The sequence below is a fragment of the Tachypleus tridentatus genome, chromosome 8 (assembly GCF_004210375.1).
Source record: "Tachypleus tridentatus isolate NWPU-2018 chromosome 8, ASM421037v1, whole genome shotgun sequence".
Taxonomy (NCBI): Eukaryota; Metazoa; Arthropoda; class Merostomata; order Xiphosura; family Limulidae; genus Tachypleus; species Tachypleus tridentatus.
The window spans coordinates 82,635,220-82,657,891 of NC_134832.1; the positions used below are offsets into that span (position 1 = coordinate 82,635,220).

Genomic DNA, 22,672 nt, shown 5'->3' on the forward strand with positions numbered 1-22,672 from the left:
GACCCGTATGCCTCAGTGGAAGTTGGACCAGGTCAACTGGCCCTCTTTCATTGCTCTCTTGAAACATGACCCTGCCATGTTATGTAAATCATCGATAGACGATTATGTAGCAGCAATAACTAACTGTATTGTCCAAGCAGTTGCTCAATGCCTCCCTAAAACCTTAACATCTTTCCCACGGCATCCCCGCCCTTGATGGAATCCTGCTTCTTCTATGTTCTATAACACGAAAAACTCAGAAATGTGCTTGGGATAAATTTCGTAGATATCCAACGCTTACGAACCGCATTGCATTTCAGCAAGCCCGTGCACAGGCTCGGCGAGTTAGACGTCAAAGCCAGAAGGAATCTTAGATTAAATATACCTCCAGCATTTCTTTAACCACCATTTCAAAAGTCATGGATCAAGATCTGGAAGGTGAGTGAACGTTATACTACTGCCCGTTTGTTTATCTTAATATCCAATGGCTAGGAAGTTGCCGGTTCTCAGTGCATTGCTAATACTCTTGATGAATGTTGATTTTATGTATTTAGCTATTCAAACTAATCCCCTTCCTTCTTAGCTATTAAAACACAAATTGAACATCTGCCTCTTTCCTTTTCGACTGATCATTCTTATGACTACACTGGTGAAACTCAAACTTGCGCTTCACCGCTCTGGCAATACATCAGTTGGGCATGATATACGTTATGAGATGCTACGTCACCTTTCTCCTGCCTCTCTTACTATTCTCCTGGCTGTATTTAACCGGATATGGCAGGAGAAAATCTTTCCTGATGCTTGGCGCCATGCTATTGTACTCCCTGTTCTTAAACCTGGGAAGAATCCAAAGATTCCTTCGAATTATCGTCCCATTGCTTTAACGAATTGTCTCAGTAAGACCTTAGAGAGGATGATTAATGCTTGTTTTGTTTATTTCCTTGAATCAAACAACCTTCTCTCACCCACTTGGTTTCGAAGACAACACTCCACGATAGACCACTTAATTTGTCTTGAAACATCATGTTGTATCATAAGCTTTCTCTAAATCAAAAAAATAGAAACAAGATGTCGCTTCAAAAAGGCTTCTCTGACTGAAGATATGGCATCTTGTAAGAACTTCACTCATACGGATTGCATGGCAATTTGCCACTTTTTATTAAGCATTTTTAATGAACCGCCGATTCCAGGTTCGTGTGGGCTTGAAACTTTCCCGTTTTTTTTTCCACTGGAACTTGGAGTCTCTCAGGGCTGTGTTCTGAGTGTCACACTTTTCATAATAAAGATTAATGCCATCATTGAACAGCTACCCCTACAGTTGCAAATGGTCTTTTAGTTGATGACTTTCACATCTCGTGAACCTCTTCAAACATGAGGTTTATTCAGCGGCAGCTACAAACTACAATCAGTCATGTACTTAAGTGGACCACAGCAAATAGTTTTCAACCTTCTCCGGCCTGGCATGGCCAAGCGCGTAAGGCGTGCGACTCGTAATCAACCGTGGGGGTGTATAATGTTACGATCAATCCCACTATTCGTTGGTAAAAGAGTAGCCCAAGAGTTGGCGGTGGGTGGTGATGACTAGCTGCCTTCCCTCTAGTCTTACACTGCTAAATTAGGGACGGCTAGCACAGATAGCCTTCGAGTAGCTTTGTGCGAAATTCCAAAACAACAACCTTCTCTCCTTAAAACTGTTTGTGTACATTTCTGTCGCCAATGGGGTATTCATCCAGATCCAGAACTTCGTATTGATGATGCTGTACTTCCTGTCGTCCCTGAGGCAAAGTTCTTAGGTCTTATATTTGACTGTAAATTAAACTTTATTTCCCATATCAAACAACTTTGTGTTAAATGTATTAAAGCACTGAACATCCTCTGTATCCTCTCTTCCACCTCTTGGGGTGTGGATCAATACTCCATGCTTAAAATTTATTGTGCCTTTATCGATCCAAACTTGACTATGGGTCTGTGGTTTATGGTTCTGCCAGAACCTCAGTACTGAAAACTTATACTATCCACCATCAGGGGCTTCGGTTTTGCACTGGGTCCTTTCGTACTTCTCCAGTCCAAAGTTTGTATCTGGAGTCCCATGAAACCCCTTCTGTATATTCGCCGTTTACATCTGTCTCTTATGTATGCTTCCAAACTCTGCTTTTTATCACAGCATCCTACTTGTGGTTGTGTTTTCCATCTTCAGTGGGCCACAAGTCTTTATAATAGAAAATCTGCCATTGTTCTTTTTAGCCTTCGTATCCGGGCACAATCAGAAAAATTGGATCTACCTTTAAATACCATAGCAGTATCAACAGTTCGGCCTCTTCCACCATGACTAATTACTATCCCTAACTGTGACCTATCTTTGTGTTATCTGAGAAAGGCCGATACTTCTGATTGGAAATATCGCTCTTTATTTGCTGAACATCTTTCAAACGATCCGTCCATTCCCATATATACAGATGGCTCAAAATCAGGTGACTCTAGGCTCTGCCATGGTTTGTTACAGTTTGGTTGTATCACACACAATCCCCTCTACAGTTTGTGTTCGCTGCCGAATTGTAGGTCATTTCTCTTGCCCTGAATCATATTGAAACTGTGCAATATACAAATTGTACGATCTATACTGATTCACCCAGCTGTCTATTGGCCCTGGCATCATTCCATGTTAGTTACTCCCTATTCTTATCAATATCCAAAAACAAACTGGTCCATCTATCTCTATCCAGTTTCATTGGATAGGCCAACTTCGGGTGACTGACAGCAAGTTTGAACTTAATGTTTCAGTCTTCCTGGCGGGTCTTAATTGTACATATTTTACGTATTTTTACCTTAATTTCCATATACCATTATAGTATACTACATCTTGTTTGGCACATATAGCTTAGTAGCTTTGTGCCAATAAATATGAAATACCCAACCTCCCTACCTGACAAAGCAACAAAAAAAGATCTATCTGTCAAAGCTTAGACACGAGATTATAGTCCCATTTTCAGGATAATATAACAAGCACTGAAGGTAAATATGATACCTAAATACAGCAAATATATCAAACTGGCAGTGTGATAAATTGTATTTGTAAGATTACTGTAGGGAAGAAAAGTCAATTAAAATCTGAAAACTTTTACACTGACTGAGTAACAAACAGTAAATGTATTTGTACAAACTAACCTATAACACATCTCGTATCAGAATCAATGTCAACCATATATATAGTGTTTACGAACTTATAAAATTGTAACGTCTACAGTACAGACTGAGCTATCAAATGTATTGAACCAGGTTTTTCAAACCATTACAAACGCATTGGGGACTACAACCTATCTGTTCACATATATCTTGGAATTTCTAGGTTATCTTTGGACAATGTTTGGGATTCTTATGTCTGCTTATATATCATTTTGGTACCTCTCCATTGTGTAAGGATTAAGATGGTATATTTCCTTATTTTTTACTCTGTGTTCAAAATATTTCGCAATTATTTAAAGGGTTACCTGTGTATATTAGTGCTATTTATAATGCTAACCACTAATCAACACCTGGCCCCATTGTTTGAGTGTTTTTCTTATCGCAGACACATGAGACTATCTGCTGTGTCCACGAAGTGGAATCGAACCCCTAATTTTAGTGTTGTAAATCCGAAGACTTACTGCTCTTTCAGCGGGGGACCGGCTCCATCGTACATGTCCTGTTCGTACGTGAGCTCACGGGCGTGTGCATGTAGCAACCAACCTGTCTTTATATAACTGTAGAAACGTTACGGTAATTTCTCTCCATTTCCTGCAGCTGTTTGAGATTTAAACTTTTTAAAAATGATTATTTTTTCATCACGTGTAGTTTTGTAGCAGTATCTTGGTTATCTAAAGTGTCTTTTAGCGTTTTTCACTAACCAACTTTAAAATATTTTTCATTTCGAAGAAAGTGTTTGTGTGTTGTGGTGAGTAAAACTTTCCTTGTGTATTAAAAAAATACTTTGTCTAATTTTTCTCGATCTATGAATTGAAATTTTTCGTGTGGTTTTTGTGATAAAGCTGTTCTTTCAATAGCGAGTTACCCATTTCATAAACAAGTTCATTTGCGATGAATGTTAGAAACATACACTAGCTCATGTGGGTCGTTGACCGTACATAAACGCTAGCTATATAATATTTCTTTGGAAGTAGTGAAATGTCCATAACACACGAACTGTTTGAATGTGTATCATGAAAAAATTAGAAACCAGTAGCAACACGTTTCGTTACCGACACAGTTTTATGTTTTGTTTCTTTTAATGGTACAAAAAACATTGAAAATAATGCGATATGAGTAGCAATACGTTGGATCACTGTTATATCTTTGTGTTTGTTTCTTTTAATTGTATAAAATGCATTGAAAATAATGGGATACAAAGATTTTAATTAAAAAGTGTCGAAACAGAATGTTGTGTAAAATATGTGACGTTTTATGATGACGAGAAAATCACTTGAAGTAAAAATGTATTCTAAAGGCGGCTGATATGGGTATTAGAACTTTAACTAAAATAAATTACAGAACAATGTTTCGACCTTCTAAGGTCATCTTGTTAACCTGAAGATGTCCGAAGAAGATCGAAACTTTGTTCTGTACTTTATTTTAATTAGTTTTATAACCTATACCAGCCGTCTTTAGAATGTAAATGGCATTTTAGGTTACTTGGAAATGTTATTACTAGGGGTAGAAAAATACCATAAGTGGGACGGACAGTAGAATTCATTTTGCAGTGTGAATAGGGTAGAGAACTTCGAAAACGTTTTCGTCACGTGCAGTGAACGTGACAAAAGTTCGAATGAGGGAAGAAGTGAGTAATGCACAAAAATCCTCGTTTCTTAAGTAGTATGGTTTTGTATAATATTAAGAAAATGGAGCGGCCTTCTGTAAGGAAGATTCATTATGTATATTTATGTTGTACTGAGGGATCTCGATCTAAAAGTTGTATTGACTTAGGCAACATAAATTAGAAAATCTCATGAGTAGTCTTGAAGTTACAATATAACTTTGAGAAATCAATGAATTTTGCTTTCATACTGTACAGTTGAAATTTTAAATTGTATTCAACGCTGTAACGTAAAGTTCTAACACCAGTTGCAGTACTTTATTGTAATAGTTCTTTGAACTGGTGTTATAACTGGCATTTTCCTACTCATTGCTAAGAATCTTATAAATTAGACTAGTTGTAATATTTGGTGATTTACGATGTATCCATTTAATTGAATAAAATGTGTGTTTGTTTTCTTGTAGCAAAGCCACATCGAGCTACCGAGGGAAATCGAACCCCTGATTTTAGCATTGTAAACCCATAGACTTACCGCTGTACTAGCGGGGGTCTGAATAAAGTAAAACATTGTATTACGAAAGTAGTGTTCCATATAAAATGATATTGGCGTCTCAGGTAATGTGTTCAGGCAACTAAACATTTAAAAAAATATGAAAATATCACAGTAAATTTTGTTTTCGGTCTTCTCATAAATCAAGAAATCACATGCTGAGAACTTTTTTTTTTTTTTGTACATCCTTTCAGGGGACTGCTAAATATCTTACCACCAGTCTTAACCATTCAAAACTTGGTTTCAGTAAAGGTTTGGGCCTAGATAACAGTTGAACCACACACTACTTACTCTAACATGGACGTTTTCTACTGTTGAATCTGAAGGATTTTTCTTTCTCATTAAATAACCATTTGTAATATAATGTAAACACTCCTATAAAAAAACTGATTTCATACATTCATATGTCTACCCACAGATATAAATATATATCTAGATAAATCTTTCCTTTTGGATTGATTTATAGTTGTATGACTTCATGACGACTATTCGTGCAGTTTTTCTTTTGTGATTAAGAGCTGAACATTAATTCTCTAAAATGTTCGTAAGGTAATTTCATTTATCATCGGTGGTCATGTGCAAGTTAACATTAACAAGGCTTCTGATCTCAAGTGCATGGTTTTATTAGTCCTCACATACATATTAGTAGTTTTTACGCTGTTATTATTCGTGTAAATGATCAATAAAAAATCGATTACAAAATAAACTTTCTGTCATAATAATAATGGCAGCTGTAAAGACGGTCATAACGTAGCTGTAATGTGTTAAGTCAATAACATGGGTTGTCGTAATCATCTAAAAACCTTAATCACAATGTATTTTATTACCTTTTATGTCTATATACATTTTTTTATTGTTGCTTAATAACTCGTATGAAACGAAAAACATCAAGATTGCAAAACGTTATTACAGATTTTAATGATTTTGTTGTGTTACTGTTTACGTTAAAGCATTAGCTGTAATATCGTATAAAACATTTATTGTATACATATACAGTGGAACCCCTCTAAGCGGCCACCCGTCATATTCAGTCACCCCTTGCAAGCGGTCATTCAAACGCAGTCCCTTTTTTTGTTTACATAATCCCTAATTATGTACAGTGGAACCCCTCTAATCAGGCCAGTTTGTCTCAGTCCCGAAGGTGGCTGCTTTAGAGGGATTCCACTGTACTTAATTTTTGTTGTGTGCATTACAGTCCGAGTGTTGCTGAATAATAATAAAAAAAAAAAAGTTCACGTGATAATCCTTTTGCATTGACTTAGTGTTGACGAATGTTTTCATAATTTAACGTTTATTGTGGATGGTATTTAATGTGTTAAGTAAACTCATGTTTTGGCTATGTATAGAAAACGTTGCATGCAGAATAATTAATGTTTTTACGTTACAGAAAGAAAACTCTTCATTGGAATGCTCTCTAAAAAGTGCAACGAGAATGATGTTAGAATTATGTTCTCCCCCTTTGGCTCTATAGAAGAATGTACAGTACTCAGGGACGCCAATGGACAGAGTAAAGGTAAGTTTCGATGTCACATAGAAGAATGTACAATACTCATGGACGCCAATGGACAGAGTAAAGGTAAGTTTCGATGTCATATAGAAGAATGTACTCTACTCGGGGACTCTTCTGTTAACAGGGCAGAATTTAGGGAAATCTGTCTGAACCTGAAGAGTGGCTGGTGAGTCTGCCTAGCCCCATGCCTTATAAAGTGCTGTTATGATTGAAAATGTCAAATATAGTATATTTATATCTAGTGGCGATAGTCACTATACCTAATTATTTATTTATTATATAGGCGTACAATGGTAATTATCAACTTTACTTGCTATTTTAGTAAGTGATATATCATTGATAAACCTCTACTTATTGTGACAGCTAACTGATGAAAACGATTAGTAGGAATAATTTCTTGGGGTTCAAACTTGTTGATAAAAGGATAATTAGGAGTAGTAATGATTAGTTCCTTATTATTACAGCTAGTTGATTAGAGAGACAATTAGCAATATTCTTTACATCTTTATTGAACCAGCTAGTTGGTTGGATATACAATTAGCTATGTTGTCCAGCTCTTTACTGTACCAGCTAGTTGATTGGAGAGACATGTAGCAATGTTGTCCAGCTCTTTATTTTACCAACTAGTTGATGAGAAAATTTGTGAATGGTAGTCTTTAATGCCTTATGTTGCTAGGTAGTTGGTAACATCGATAATTAATGGTAATCTCTGATTCTTTCTGTGTTAACAAGGTTATTGGTATTTGTCACGTCTTCACTAAGATGTACTATTTGTTCACTTGCAGCATTTAATTATACTTTTGTCGATATTACAAGAAACTTGCCACACGTTATTAGTTTGCTTTTCCGTAGACCATTCATTTCATGTACATGTTTTCTTAAGAGACTGTGTCGAAAATATACTTCTATGCAAGAATATTTTTTTTTAACATTGCATAGAATAAAACCTAAAAATTGGTCATTGATAGTAAAATATATTATTTGGACTTTACAAGTGAAATAATTTGCTGAAAGTTAAAATATTACAAAAAAAATGTTTTTAACTATAGTTCGGATAATGGGTTACATTTGTTTCCCAATTTTGTAAGTTGATGGTAAATTTTATTGTAGATTGTAAGAGGTCAGATAGAAAAGTTACGATTATTTCAACTAAATCCTTATTAATAAAAAAACTGACTTTGTCATCATTCAGCTGTAATACCAAGAATCGTTCTTGTTATGTGAATATATTTCTAGACGTGTAGCCCACGAGTTTTAAATAATATCTAAAATATATATTATATTTTTCTAATGAATGATGCTGAAACATAACTAAATAACTAATGTGGAAACTTTTTTTCAAGGGTTGAGTAAGGTCATGTATTGGTGATTTTTAACAGTATCATCAACAAAGCTTATATCTTAAAATACTAATTCAAAAGGCTAGAGTTTAGACTACATAAAAGTGACGAATATTGGATGATGTGTCACTATTCAAGATTCATGCTTATAAAACTGTATATGTGGGAAAGTTAAATGACCATAAGCTGTTTCTTTAATTTGAATATTTATTATTGCATAACAACACTCAGTTCTTCCTGTTGGACAAGGAGATGTATAGTGTAAGAAAACGTAATAAAGTAAATGTTTGATTAATGTTAAGTAGAAACATATCATTTTATGAGCTTAGTTTTACACAAAGTACTTTATTTAAAATATTAAAAGGCGTTCACAACCTGGCTAGATAAACGTCCTGATACAGTTTCTTCTCATAAACATGTCTTTGATATCACTATGCGAGAGTGTGAAGTTTTCTGTTTTTTCGTCTAGAGGAAATAACCTTTGCTTTAGTTTCTAGGTGAATAGTTCAAAGTAGTTGGATAAGTTTCGTGCAGACTGGAATATTTGGTTTATTTACTGATATTGTAAGATTCTGAGAGGTTGTTTAGGTAGGAATAATTGTGAAGCTGTTGTGTGTGTGAATCACCTTTACAACTGATATTGATACTCACGATTTTATAATGGTAATTAAGACACGTTAGCACATAAAGTGTGCTGCTAACAATAATGTTTCAACTTATGTTAAACTCGTGCTTCGCGTATTAAACTTAATTGACCAGTGAAACATTGTTTATAAAAACAATTAAAAACGGATACAGCCAAGATTAATTCGTCGATTTCCCACACTTGAAGCGTATATGTTTGTTGCCATAGCAATGAAGAAATAATGTTGAAAAGAGAAAATAACGCATAAACAAATGCTATCCAAAAATGACACGTCATGTGGCCTGTTAATCGTTTATGTACTAGTGGTGTGTTTCTCGTGAGTTCTAAATTGATCAATTAGTCTCACACGTTTAGAAAAATCTATAGCCAGTGGTTGTCCGCATTTTAAGCATAACAAAATGTGACCCAATTTCAGTGGAAATGATTCACTTATGTAATAGTGCATATGACATTTTGTGAAATATCTATATGTAATGGAGAAAATGGATATTTTCGGATTCAGCGTACAGGGATTAGCATAAACATTGTAAAAATTTCGAGAAAATAAAAACTCTCGGGCTCATGGGATAAGAATGCATTGTTCCTTTAGTTAAGTGACCCCCTTCTCGCCATTAGTAATATTTTTACGATGTCTGACAAAATTTAAGTTAGTCGTAAGTCCATATACTAAACTAAAAAATACATACAAAGTGGTTTTAATTCAAAGTTCTAACCTAAGACGTGTGCACGTGTGTGTGTGTTCGAATATATAATAAACCAGCAAATAGATAGGTTCATTAATATCTTAGAACGTCTATAAATATTTTTTTTTAGTAGACGGTGCATTCCAAACTTTTATTTGCTATTTCATTGATACTAAGTAGTCATTGTCAGCCATCTCTTTCAATCCTAATTCTGAAACGTTGAGGAAATCACGTGAAGAAAATTCAATAAAAGTGCCAATTTTGTGAATATACTGTATTTATTCTGTATTGTTGTCACGGTAGCAGCGGAGATTTTCTTTTAAATTATCTTAAATGGTTGCAGAGAAAATTATTTGGTCACACTTTGTTTCGTTTTTAATTAAGAGGTCAAAGTCAGTTATATTTGAATGCTACCTCTTCAGCGTGTGTAAACCACGTTGTATATCGTTATCATTTGTAGCTCTTAACCGTTTTTCCGCAATTAGAGGCTCTATTTTTGGAGGTTGTATAGTCCTCACTGTACAAGAACTACACAAGTTGTTTTTTGGTGCAGTATGTTATAAATGTAGTTGAGTTGCTAGTGAGCAGAAATGATATATTCAGCTGAACAATAACAACAAAAATAGTTTGAAATACTCAGTTTTATTTGATTTTCAAAGATTAACGTTTAAAGGTAACTAAAGTTAGATTTTTGATGCTATTTTATTACGTTAGTCCTAGGCATCAAAATATAACCGTAGCTTACATAAAGTTGTCCCACAGTGAGTTAAGGTGAAATACTTTTCCAGTACGTTGAATTAAATGGGTCATCCATACAAAAGGTCCTCATTGTTTGTCTGTGCATACTTAAGTGTCGGTGAATACCTGGTAAACGTGAACAGGAGTTGACATTATTGTTAGTCATAGTATACTTACAGGTAAGTACTTTTACTTCCTCCTGCTTGGGTTGGTTGCATTTTATTTTGATCTGCTTTAGCATGTGTTCTTAGGTTTAAAAATACTACTACTACTGTAGCATATTCTACACGAACAATTTCAAAATAAAAAGTGTTAGTACAGCCATTAATTGGAATAGAAACTATGTTGCACGACGTCAAATGGATAATTTTGGAACTTCAACTCACTTCTCTTTGTTTAATAGCTGATCTCAAGCCAGAAACGATGCACTATAGGCTTGGTGTCAGATGGACTTGCAGAAGAGTATTAGCCAGACCACGTGTAACAAAAAGCAGACCTGTTTTCTATAATAAACAAAAGTGCCCTGTTTAAACTGCATACTTGTGATAATTCTCTATGCTTAAAGTATTTTGTAGTGACTTGCAAGAAACTTTTGATTGTTGTGTTGCTTTCAAGCATTTTGTACGGATGATTTTTCTTGCTTGGAACGTTTTAATTGTTTCTTCCAAGCCTTCTGTTATAAATCTTTTTTTTTTCGTTATATTATACTAATATATTGTTTTGTATCTTGTATATCCTGGTATTTAGGGCAATCTGCAAGTTTTCACCGAGCATACTAGCCATTTTATCCGTTTTAGGGCCCGGCATGGCCAGGTGGTTAAGACACTCGACTCGTAATCCAAGAGTCGCGGGTTCGAATCCCCGTCACACCAAGCATGCTCGCCGTTTCAGCCGTAGGAGCGTTACAATGTGACGGGCAATCCCACTATTCGTTGGTAAAAGAGTAGCCCTAGAGTTGGTGGTGGGTCGTGATGAATAGCTGCCTTCCCTCTAGTCTTACACTACTAAACTAAAGACAGCTAGCGCAGATAGCCCTCGAGTAGCTTTGCGCGAAATTCAAAACAAACAATATCCGTGATACCATCATAATGTGACGGTTAATCGCACAATGAAGGTTAGAGGTAATCCAATAGTTTGCAGTGAAGCTGTATTGACTAGCTACTTTCTTTCTAATCTGTTGCTTCCAAATTAGAGACGGTTAACGCAGATATCCCTCATATAGATTAGTGCGAAATTCAACAAACAAAATCTGTCATGTTTTTATAGGATTTAAAACCCACATGTATGATTTAAACTTCGGACACGGAATTCAAATATTTCATATGTAATTGCTAAGCGTGCACTCAACGGCTGATGAAATTACATGAAAAACATCGTAACTTTAGTGCGCTGTTGTAGGAATTCAGGAGAACATTCGCACTCTTTCTTGGTTGATAATGTTTAACGTCACATCATAACAGATTTATAACTGATCGAGAAATATTCGGAATCTCGTGAAATTGGAGAAGATAAACGTAAAATAACGCATTTGATTTGTAGTCGAATTGTCTGTGAGTACTTGAGAGAGCCCACCAGTGGCACAGCGGCATGTCTGCGGGCTTATATGCTTGAAACAGAGTATCGATACCCGTGGTTGGCAGAGCATGGATAGTTCTTTGTGTTTAATTACAAACAAACAAGCAAACTATTTGAGAGATCTCGAAGCTATACTAGCAATGCACATTTAGTTCTATCGTATTTTTATGACTGACAATGGGGAGAAAATAATTGTGAGCGTGTGAAAAAAGATATATCAGTTTTGAGCACTTAAGAATACTTTGCGCGATTTAAAAGAAAACCCGTAATATAATTTATTTAGTGTGTGTGTAATTTATTACTTTGTGAACTAACTTTTATATTTTCTTTTTTTTTATCCAAAGAATGTTGTGTGTGTGTGTGTGTGTGCGTGCGCGCGCTAACATACACACAGATTAACACATACACCCTTTATCGTAGTTGCTTATACTTTTGGCTTAGATTGATACGAAAATGAAATGTTAAACAGAAAAATAATGAAACTTTTTAAATAATACACACGTGCAACGAATTAATCGCACTTTATGGGAATTCCTCGCATGCACTAATACAGTGGCGCGGCGCTGCGGACGATATGCGTAGCGCTTACATGTTTTATTCACAGTAATTTCCCAACATTCTGCATGCACTGCACCCACTGATTCTTTATGACTGGATGGCTCTTTCGGTCCTTTTACAAAGAATAATATTCATAAAGCGAGATCGTTAAACAGTGTAAAACCAAAAAGAAAAAAAAAAATGTAACATTTAACACAGCACCCACACCTTTATTTTGGAGCAACGCTTTCGCCTTCTCAAAGTTAAAAGTTAATTCCGAAAGAAAAAAACCAGTCTATGTTATGTTACTTGTCAAAAAAAACAAAACTGAACGAGTGTGCTAATAGTTCACAGGCTAAATACTCCGTTCACAAAACGTTTAGAGGAAAAGGGGCGCAAATATGGTGGCCTACTTTAGCTGCTAAATTGCCTAGTTAGGGCTTTATTGTATATTGAATTCAACAGCTATTTCCATAAGAAACGTGACCTAAGAAAGTGGAGTCACATATTTGTTAAATTCTTTGATGTGGATCTAGTGAACACTTATTGCATCTTTTTAAATGTGACTGACCTTGGAAATCACCACCTTATTTTGTTCAGTGAGGGGTATATAGAAAGTCTTTCAAGGTGCGCAGTTTGAGGCTGACCTTGCAGTCATTCTCATAAGCTTATAACAATGGGAACTTATATCTAGCGCTGGTACGTAGTGATGATTTTCCTAATAAGCACGTGCTCCAATGTAGGAAGTAGTCCAAGGGGAAACGGGTGTCTGAAACATTCCCTTATAAATAACTTTTAACCCTTAAAATAAAACTACTCTGTGCAACGTTTTGCAGATATTTTAATTAAAAGTTTTGTCTTTTCATATAAGTAAGTATTGATTTTGAATTATGCATGGAGGTAAATATATATTTTTAGGTTTTATCAGTGTCAGCTATGATAATGGTTTTACAATAAAAGTACACCAGATTATAACAACTTACTTAGAACTGAGGAAACGCTATATAAATAAAAGTTGTCTTGATTTAACACTTTATGACAGTTTGAACAAAGATGTATATATACGTGTTTGATGACAAAGTGCTCAAAGTTTCAATTTAACTACCTAATTCATAACTTAAGGAATTTGCACAAAAGATGTATTTCATAATTGTCAACAGAAACATTAAAATGGTTCTTTTCAAAAAAACGTGTTGTTTTGCTTGTTTTCAAATATCCTGAATTTTTCTCTTCAGGTTGTGGATTTGTGACTTACGGGTCTCGCCAGTGTGCAATTAATGCCATCAAAGGCATGAATCACTCCCAGACTATGGAAGTAAGTAATATAAAACAAACAAATTTTCTTAAACATTTCTTTTGGTTAAAATAATACAAGTCAATTTCTTCACTTCAGGAGTAGTGTCCACTTTTGTAACTAGCTTCAATTTCCTATTAGTATGAATAGCAACTATAACTATTATACTCTTAATGTATTGGTCTCATATTATTTAATGATATGACTCATTATAGCTGTGGCAGCTCTTGGATATTTCTAAAGTGAAAATGCAATACTATGTCGCCTTCCATTGGAATTTGATATAACCATGCAGCATAAGTACTGAAAGTGCAAAACTAGTATTTTATTGCTGTATTCTACTAATATTTTAAGGGTGAAATGATTCTCAAGCCTTTACAATTGGCATATTTGTTTTTTACTTTAGTGCTTGTAACCAGATTATTATTATTTTATAGGATTTTGCATCAAATGCTAGGGCTACAGTTAATGATAACCCACAACAACATATTAAAAGACACTTGTACAAATATAAACAATCTATAAGTCAAATGTGTGAATAAAATCATTAACTAGATCTGCTAGTTCCATTGAAAGTTTTATAAAAATTTATCTATGAAAACTCTATGAACAGCAGGTAGTTTGCTTCTTTTTGAAATCAACAAAATGCTGTACACAAATTTTTTCGTAGGTTGGATCAGTGTTTAAGGTTGTTATGTTCTTGGTAGTAGAAATCTTTGTTTGTGATATGCAAATCACTGAGAATACCACAGTGGATCAGAAACTGATAGTACTTGTGCTGCTCTATTATTTCACCTGCTTTGCAAATATCTCGTGTTGCACTATCAGAAATATGCCCACAAATCATCCCATGCTTCATGGTAGGTGCTATGCATTGAGGTATCTTTCTTCTGTCTGACATACAACCTACATTTAAACCAAATATTCCGAACTTGGACTCATCCATCCATAACACACTTTTTCCAATTGTCAGCAATTTAATCTTTGTACCTTTTAACAAATTTCCGTCTCTTGACAATATTTGGAGACTGAAATAAAGGTTTTTAACTGCCATATAACCAAATATTCCATTCTCGGTGAGTCTTCTTAATACTGTAGGTCTGGACACACTTGTGTCATTTGGTACATGGTCATTTATCTTGTGCTTGAGATCAGTGTAGTTTTTTTTCTGTCCCAGAGGCCATATTTACGAAGATCTTTAATGTCAGTATCATTGAGTTTAGTTGTTCTTTCTGCCTCTTTCTTTCCTATTTCCAAATTTATATGTCACAATTTCATGACCTAGAGTGTATTTGATAGTGTTAGGGGAAACATATAAAGTCTGTGGTAATTCATTGGAGAGTCCCACTGGCATCTTGGGAAGTTTTTATGCAAACTCTCTGCTCTACTGTCATTTCTCTGTTTTTTGGGCCATGGCATGAGAACAAACTTAATATATAGTTTTTTTATGAAGGTTTCTCTGTGGAGTACTATTAAATTTAGCATATCTTTTAGCATATACTAGTACCATATCCTAGGTTTTTCTATATAGTCAAGACACTGCATACCATACCATGACAGTTATTTCAGACCCTAAATTTGATCAGTTTGCTCATTCAAGCAGAACCCTTATGACATGTTCTGTCTGAAAGTGTATGGGAATTCTAAAGAATGATAAGTATTCTCGTCCTGGCTCATTCAGTTGTCAACAGGAATCAGTGAAGCATTACCATAGTATTGAAATTTACATTCTGTAATGACATGGAAGAATTAGCCCATGAAATGGAAAGAATGACAAAATATTCTCATGTCCTAACATTTTTGCACAGTACTGTATATGTGTGTATGAGTATTGGTTTGTTTTTATTTTTAAAATTCTGAATTTTCTTTTTCCATCTTATTGTAGGGTTGTAGCAGTCCTCTGGTGGTAAAATTTGCTGATACTCAAAAAGAAAAGGATCAAAAACGACAACAGCAGATGATGGCTAACTTATGGAATATGACTAATTTTGGAAATATTAGTACTTTAGCACCACAGTACTTATCAGTAAGTGTACAGTGTATTAGTACCATATTTGAAATGAGCAGTTTTATAGAAATCAGTGATTTATAGAAATTCATAAATGATGTGATTAAAAGGTAGGCCTTAGTGAACCACCCACATTCATATTGTCAACAAACAACCTTTTGTGCTTCTTTGTACATTTGTATAAACTTTATTTAAATGTTCTAAGCTGGACTTGACCTTCTATAGATTATTGGGGTTGAATATCTAAATATTGTTTACAGTGAGGCTAACCTATCACTATATTTTACTCACTTATATATTTGTGTTGTAATTTAATTTTTTGTTTTATATACATATAGCATAATCTTAATATTATCATGGCTGATTTCATTTCATTGACAAATATTGTGAACAAAACCTAAGTGACTGGCTTTGAGCTGAATTTATATATTCACATTTACTAGTACACAAATTTATTTTGTTTAAGTTGAATCTGTCGTGATTTTGCCAAAGTTAAAAGTGGTTTGTGGTATTAATTAATTAATTGAATAACAATGTAAATGTAAGATAATTTAGTTGAAGATCTTTTATTCAACAGCCTTGAAATGTCAAATTATTTGTTGATAGACTGTGGCCAACAACTGACTTGATCCTGTATTATTTGATTGACTAGTTGATAAAATACTAGAACAAATTGTAATTTGTTTAGATATTAAAAATCACTTCAAAAACAAAGTTTTTACAGTGTGATTTGAAGCAAATTTAAATCTTGTCTCCAGTTGTAAATGTTTTAATGATTGTTATGTTTTATATTTGACTAAAGTGTAGCTTATTATTTTCTAAGTCTTATACTGGTGTAAGTAAGTTTTAATTTAAAATAAAAGGTTTGAAAATGCTTATGAGGCATTCATGTATTATCCAGACCCAAAATTTTCAAAACCTTTATATTAGAGGCAATCTGGTAATAAGTGTAATGAATGGGAAATTAATATTTGTTTTTTTTAATTTTTTTAAATTATCAAGCATATAATACATGCAGGGTTAAAAAAATACCTGATTTTTCTCCAGAATTAACAGTTTGCTAACAAAATATAAATAAAATACACACTTATATAATAATTTATCAGTCTTTATTGAGTAGTACAGCTAAGGGCGTTTTCAACATATTGTAGTTTCTTTCTTACCACAGATTCAGGTGAATATATATCTTTCAAAATCTTTACCATTAATATTATTCTTGTTATTCAAAACTTTTAATGGTCATGTTGTAACATAGTTGTTAGTCTGTAGACTAAATTCAGGAGTTTGAAGTTTGTGTCTCATTGCCACAAATTTGTAACTCTCTCTTTGTGAAAGTAGGTGTGTTGCAAGAGTAATGGTCAAATTCCACAACTTGATCAGATTTAAGTAACCAACAAGTTAGTGGTGAGTGATTTGGCTAGCTGCCTTATCTTTAGTGTACCAGTTAAAAATTAGTTATGGCAATGTGTAAAAATCTTGTATTTGTTTTAGTGTCCAAAACACACACTACCATTCTGCAAGTTGTAGGAACCGATCACTAAAAATATTAATCATTTACAAAACTCATCTTAAAACTTTCATATGCAAATATGCTAATTTGGAGTTTTATTTGAAGACTTTAAAAACAGTACTAGAAAATGATTTATGTGAGTAATTAATTTTTCTTTTTATTTTTGAATTAATGGAACGTGTATTGAACTAGTAAATGTCTAATTAGCCACACTACCATCATAGGATAATAATAGTAAACGTAACATAGTGCATGGATACATCTGTAAGATGGATGCATTTTTATGTGCAATTTTAAAATATGGTTAACTATTTTGAAAATGATCATGTTATAACATGGTTATTAAAATAAATTGCTGAAGGAATGAGTAGAAGTGTATCGCTGCTACAATCGTAAGTGTTAAAAATAGTGTACTAAAGTGATGCTGTAATGAAAGTGTATAATATATTAAACACAAGTAATATTAGTTATAGAATTACATACATAACAAAAACTAAAAGAGAGAGAGAAAAATGCTCTGTGTTGTATTATATGCCATGAAGATTGATTTCCAAGGAATCCAGATGCCTTTAATTTTAAAAAGTGTCCTGGTCTGGTTATACGGAATTTTTTTTTTTTTTTGTTCTCAATGTTAGCTTCTTCAGCAGGCTGCTCAGACTGGGGCCTTTGGAGGTTTCACCAACCTTCCGCAGTTAGCTGGAGGTGAATGTTACGGTATGTGAGGCTTCTATGTCTTGAATAATTACTGTAAATATGTTAAGATGTGCCATGATAAATATAGAATTGTTGGCTTAAACACTGAATGCAAACCTGATATTTGTTGTTTAAGAAATCTTTATTACTTGTTTTGTTTGATAGCAGTTTTCATACACACATACATAAAACCTTACTTTTTTAAGTTAAATACAAGCCTTAATAACTCAATACTTTGATTTTTTTAAAGTAAGATATGTATAATGTTCTGTTTAACATGAAATGGAATGCATCTAGTAAATTAGAACTAATGTTTTTTTATCATAAAACTTGACTACTTACTTTAAACTGTATGCTATACAGTATCCACTGCTGATATATACAGCAAATATCCATTTTGAATGCCATTTAAATACCATTATTTTATGGCTGTTTACTTTGTGTATTGTTCTTTCTTTTCCAAACAGTGTGTACAAGCTGTGTAATTATATAATATAATGTGTGTGTGTACATGTAAAAACAAATAACAATGAAATTCATGTTCATATATAGCTTTACTGTATAAATAAATAATATATTTGATGATAAAAAGAAAAGTGGTTAAACAGTAATATATGCACAATATATAAATTTAATCTTCAAAGATAACTGCTCAGTTTTATTTAATGTTTTTTTCTATTTTTTTATTTGATTCATTACTTCTTTTACTGCTTTATACATTGATAAACATGGAGTGAAATATAAACATGTTATTTTCAGTGCTTTATTTGACTTGTATATTAATTAAATCTGAGTTCATTAAGTAGTTACTAAACCTTGAATGGTACTGTATTCATAGGAATTGTGCTATATTTTGATAATCTGATTTGGTTATATATAGTCCATGTAAAGTATAAAAAAGTGACAAGTTTGCTAGTTTTAATGAACTTTAAAATAAGATTAGTTTTTATAGTATGAGTATTTAGTTTCATCTTGAATATACTACTTGTGTATATTTTTGTAATGTAATTATTAACAATTAGAATACAACATAAGTTTAACACTTAGGATTTATTGTGTGCTTCATTACATTTCATTACTTTTGTAATCTAAATTTTCTGGCTTAACAAAAATTAGGTGGTCAGCATTATTTGCAAGCTTTTTTCCGAAGTAAGTTTTTTATATACTTCAGAGGAAACTTATGGCTGAATAAGATGTTGTCATAGAGTTCAAAATTGTTTAATGTTTGTTTGAATGGAAATTTGTTTGATACGAATGTGCTTGGATTAATTTTTTTTAGATGTTTTAGAATATTTTGTTTGGCATAAAAATTTAATTTGTAATGAGAAGATTCAATTAATTTATTAAATAACTTAAGCAGGATTCACATATAGTATTTTTTTTATGTGTAGAATTATATCTTCAAAAACAAGTAGCAAATCTATCGTTGTTGATCTTTCCTTACGGGCTGTGTATGACATAGTAATTAGCATCATGTGTATTTCAGAAGGTCCAAGATTTGAACCACAGTATGCTACCATATACATTCATAATCAGCTAAGGAGGAACATTATATCCTTGGCAGTTCGTCATGATATTTTGTTAAAATTAGACTACAAGTCCTGTTGTGTGGTTGACTACCCTCTTGTTAGCAGTTCTAAGTTAAGGGATGGCTATTTGTCATTTTTGGAGTCTCTTACTTGGTTGTTTAGGTAGTTTTACATAAGATGCTTTTGAAGATAAAAATATCAAGTAATATATTTTTCATGCTAGAAGAGTAGAATTCTAATATGGTTTGGATAAGTAAGAATGTTCATAATATTAATAATGATTTCCAGTGGGATTGAAAAAAGATGATGACAGTTATTTTCCTCTTGTGTAGGTGTTAGTTCCTTGAATGTTCAGCAGCAGCTAGCAGCTCTTGCAGCAGCACAAGCTTCTGCCAACAACAGTAACACAGGTATGATTGCATATGTTCTTTAACCACATCACTAACATTATTTTTCCTAAACAGAAAATTGTAAATGTGTTTGTTGTTCTTTTTTAGCTATCTCAAATTTCTAATATAATTTTTGTTTGAAAGTGCCTTCTGTCTTATGTATCTTATGATATTCGTATATTTGTGTTTTCTTTTAATTATTTTTCTCTGAAATTGTACTGTTAACAATTTGATAAACATTAATATTCTCCACTTTTTGAATGCTATCCCATGTTGATAGACTAAAAGCATTATTTAATATCTGCTACATGAAACAGCCTGACCTAATGATTTGAATGTTAAAATTGAGTCAGTCTAGAAAAGTTTGCATTGGTGCAGACAAAAAGAGACATTTAGTACTATTTTAGAGGTTTAGGCCACTGGTCAGGCCTTTGCCTGATCCAAGACCTTGAGAACCAACATGGAGAAGTTAACTTGTAAATATAAAGTAAAGCAATGTAGTAATGAAACTTGCTTGAAAAGTTCCAGATGTAGTTGTGGACATGATGGTTTATGTGTAGGGATTAAGCTAAACTGTCAGTCCAGGTCGGACAAGGGAAGAACTTTTTTGAAGATATTCCAATCAATTTGACAAATCAGCTGAATTAGAAATTCGTCAGATGATTACTACATTGATAGCAAAACATAAAATGGGCACAATAGTATTGTTATCTTTAAAAGGAGCAATTACTATTGTATATAAGAAATCATTAGTTTCAGTATCTTGTCATTAATAGTAAATCTCAAAGATACAGCATTGAAGCAGATGCAAAAGAGATGATTTCACTTGTGATTCTCAAATTAAAATAATCCATTTCAGTGATGAAAAGTAAATGTAAGAATGATGGTATAGTGCCCATCATGGTATCACCATAGATTTCATCATGCCATATTTTTCATCAATATTTAATCTTTTGTACTTGAGAAGTTTTGCTGAGTTTCATTCTTCGAGATCTATTAAAATAACACTAAATTACTGGTTTCTGGAATTACCCTATTATGGGCTATTTTAGTCTTGGTACTAATAGATGTTTGGTTGGCTCATGCAGCAGGTGTTAATAATTTGTTTCTGAAAATTGCACTGTGTTGGGAGACTAAGCTGTTATTTAACAATGTTCTGTTTCTCAGTTTATTATATTAGTCTAGGAGTTAATTTTAATAATAATACCATTTGTTAGTATTTCCTTATATATTATAATTGACTCCAGTACCACCTACAAAAGAACTAAGCAAATTATTGATCCATTCAGTCTCAATTTTTTTGGGGGGATTGTGCAATTAATGTAGAGTGTCAGTAATAAAGTAGTATTGTTAATTATGTTTAGTTTCAACATCAATAAGAAATTGTTACTGTAAAAATTGGAGGATTATTCATATAGATTGAAAGATTATACATCATTAGCTTGTTATTGTAACTAAAGCACTTAGGTGAGTTTATATAAAAGATAACTAAGAAATCCTATTGTTTTCATAAGAGTTTTGATATTTCTTAACAGGCTAGAAGTTCAGTTTTATTAATATCTCCATTTCTCAGTATTAAACTAAATTGGTTTAAGAAAGACTGACATTGTTTTTTATGGCTGAACATGCAAATTAATTTTTTTAATTGAAACATCCTTTGTTTTTCATTGCTAATTTGAAAGCAGAATACAACAGTTAAAGCTGTTTAATGTTAATCTAAACTAGGGATCTATTCAACAGTATCTTGTTTCTCAGTATTGTTATGATAGACTAGGACTTATATTTAATAATAAATTGTTTCTGAATGTTGCATTGTGTTGGTAGATTAAAATCTCTACCTAATGAAATTTTGTTTTTGAGTGTTATACCTTGCTTAACATATTCATTCTTCCTGTTATTAATGCTGTTTACAAGTGTTCTTAAAAGGCAGACAAGGAAAGTTCTGTATCAATATTCTGTTTAAGAATGTTAAATATTTCTCTTGTTAATAATTCTCAAGTATTGGACTTGACAGGTTGACCAGAAGCTCGATTTTATTAATATCTTCTTTCTCAGTAGCATACTAATTAACAAAGACTAATGGTACACTTTATAGTTCTTTGTGGCTGAACATGTGTTTTTTTTTTTACAGTACAACAGTTACAACTTTTAAGGTTAACCTGCTTCTCATGATTTCTTAAAATATTAATTACTAACCAGAACTCCTCCTAATCACAAATGTTTTACCATGTACTGCAGTTGTCTTTTGAGACTCTTACAAAAGAACTAAGCAAATTACACAGGCCTGTGATGTTTTTTTTTGTCTTGAAACTTCTACATGCTCTACAGTAATTCTTACATGTTCAGTCTGAAAATAATCGTTTTTTTCCAAGTATGAATTGTTCACAAAATGTCACATACTTTTACATAAATAAATCATTTTCATTAAAATCATGTCACATTTCATTGTGCTTAAAATTTTGAGAATCACAGGTTATAGATTTCTCTAGACCATTTGTGACTTGAGAGTCTTATTGATCATTCTAAAACATAAACAATATAAAATGTTCATTGTGTCATACAAATTAATTGTTTGATCTAAATAAGAGTTTTTCCTCCTGGTTGTAAAAAAAAAATCCTAATATGATAGAAAAAATGAATATTATTTTAAAATTCTGCATAGCTTTTATGAAGCTTAAATTTCATAGGCCTGTGTTATTGATCTGTTTTCTCTGTTCTCTATATTTTGGAATTGGTCTGTTGCTTAGAGCTTTCCTTGCTGTCCTTTTCTGTAACTTTTGTATTCATTCAGGCATCAATTCCCTGAGTCTTCAGGGACTGACTGGTCAGGGAGTAACTGCAGGCCTGTCTTTGCCTACTTCAGGGAATAACTCCTCAGGTCAGTTGTTACTCTATTCTTCTCTCT

The 22,672-nt window shown here is 33.1% G+C and overlaps 1 protein-coding gene across 50 annotated transcripts in view; it reads left to right on the forward strand.

The window, feature by feature from the left end:
* The window catches only part of LOC143222798 (CUGBP Elav-like family member 2), a 316,460-nt gene that overhangs the window by 267,636 nt on the left and 26,152 nt on the right, over positions 1–22,672 (forward strand). For 14 of the 50 annotated variants that reach the window (XM_076449788.1, XM_076449785.1, XM_076449792.1 and 11 more), the window contains 6 exons: positions 6,703–6,828; positions 13,580–13,659; positions 15,524–15,664; positions 17,792–17,870; positions 19,711–19,788; positions 22,559–22,645. In XM_076449788.1, coding sequence (XP_076305903.1) covers positions 6,703–6,828; positions 13,580–13,659; positions 15,524–15,664; positions 17,792–17,870; positions 19,711–19,788; positions 22,559–22,645 — 591 coding nt within the window. Of the gene's footprint in view, positions 1–6,702; positions 6,892–13,579; positions 13,660–15,523; positions 15,665–17,791; positions 17,871–19,710; positions 19,789–22,558; positions 22,646–22,672 lie in introns of all 50 variants that reach the window. The other 36 variants (XM_076449809.1, XM_076449805.1, XM_076449821.1 and 33 more) reach the window with 9 other exon arrangements.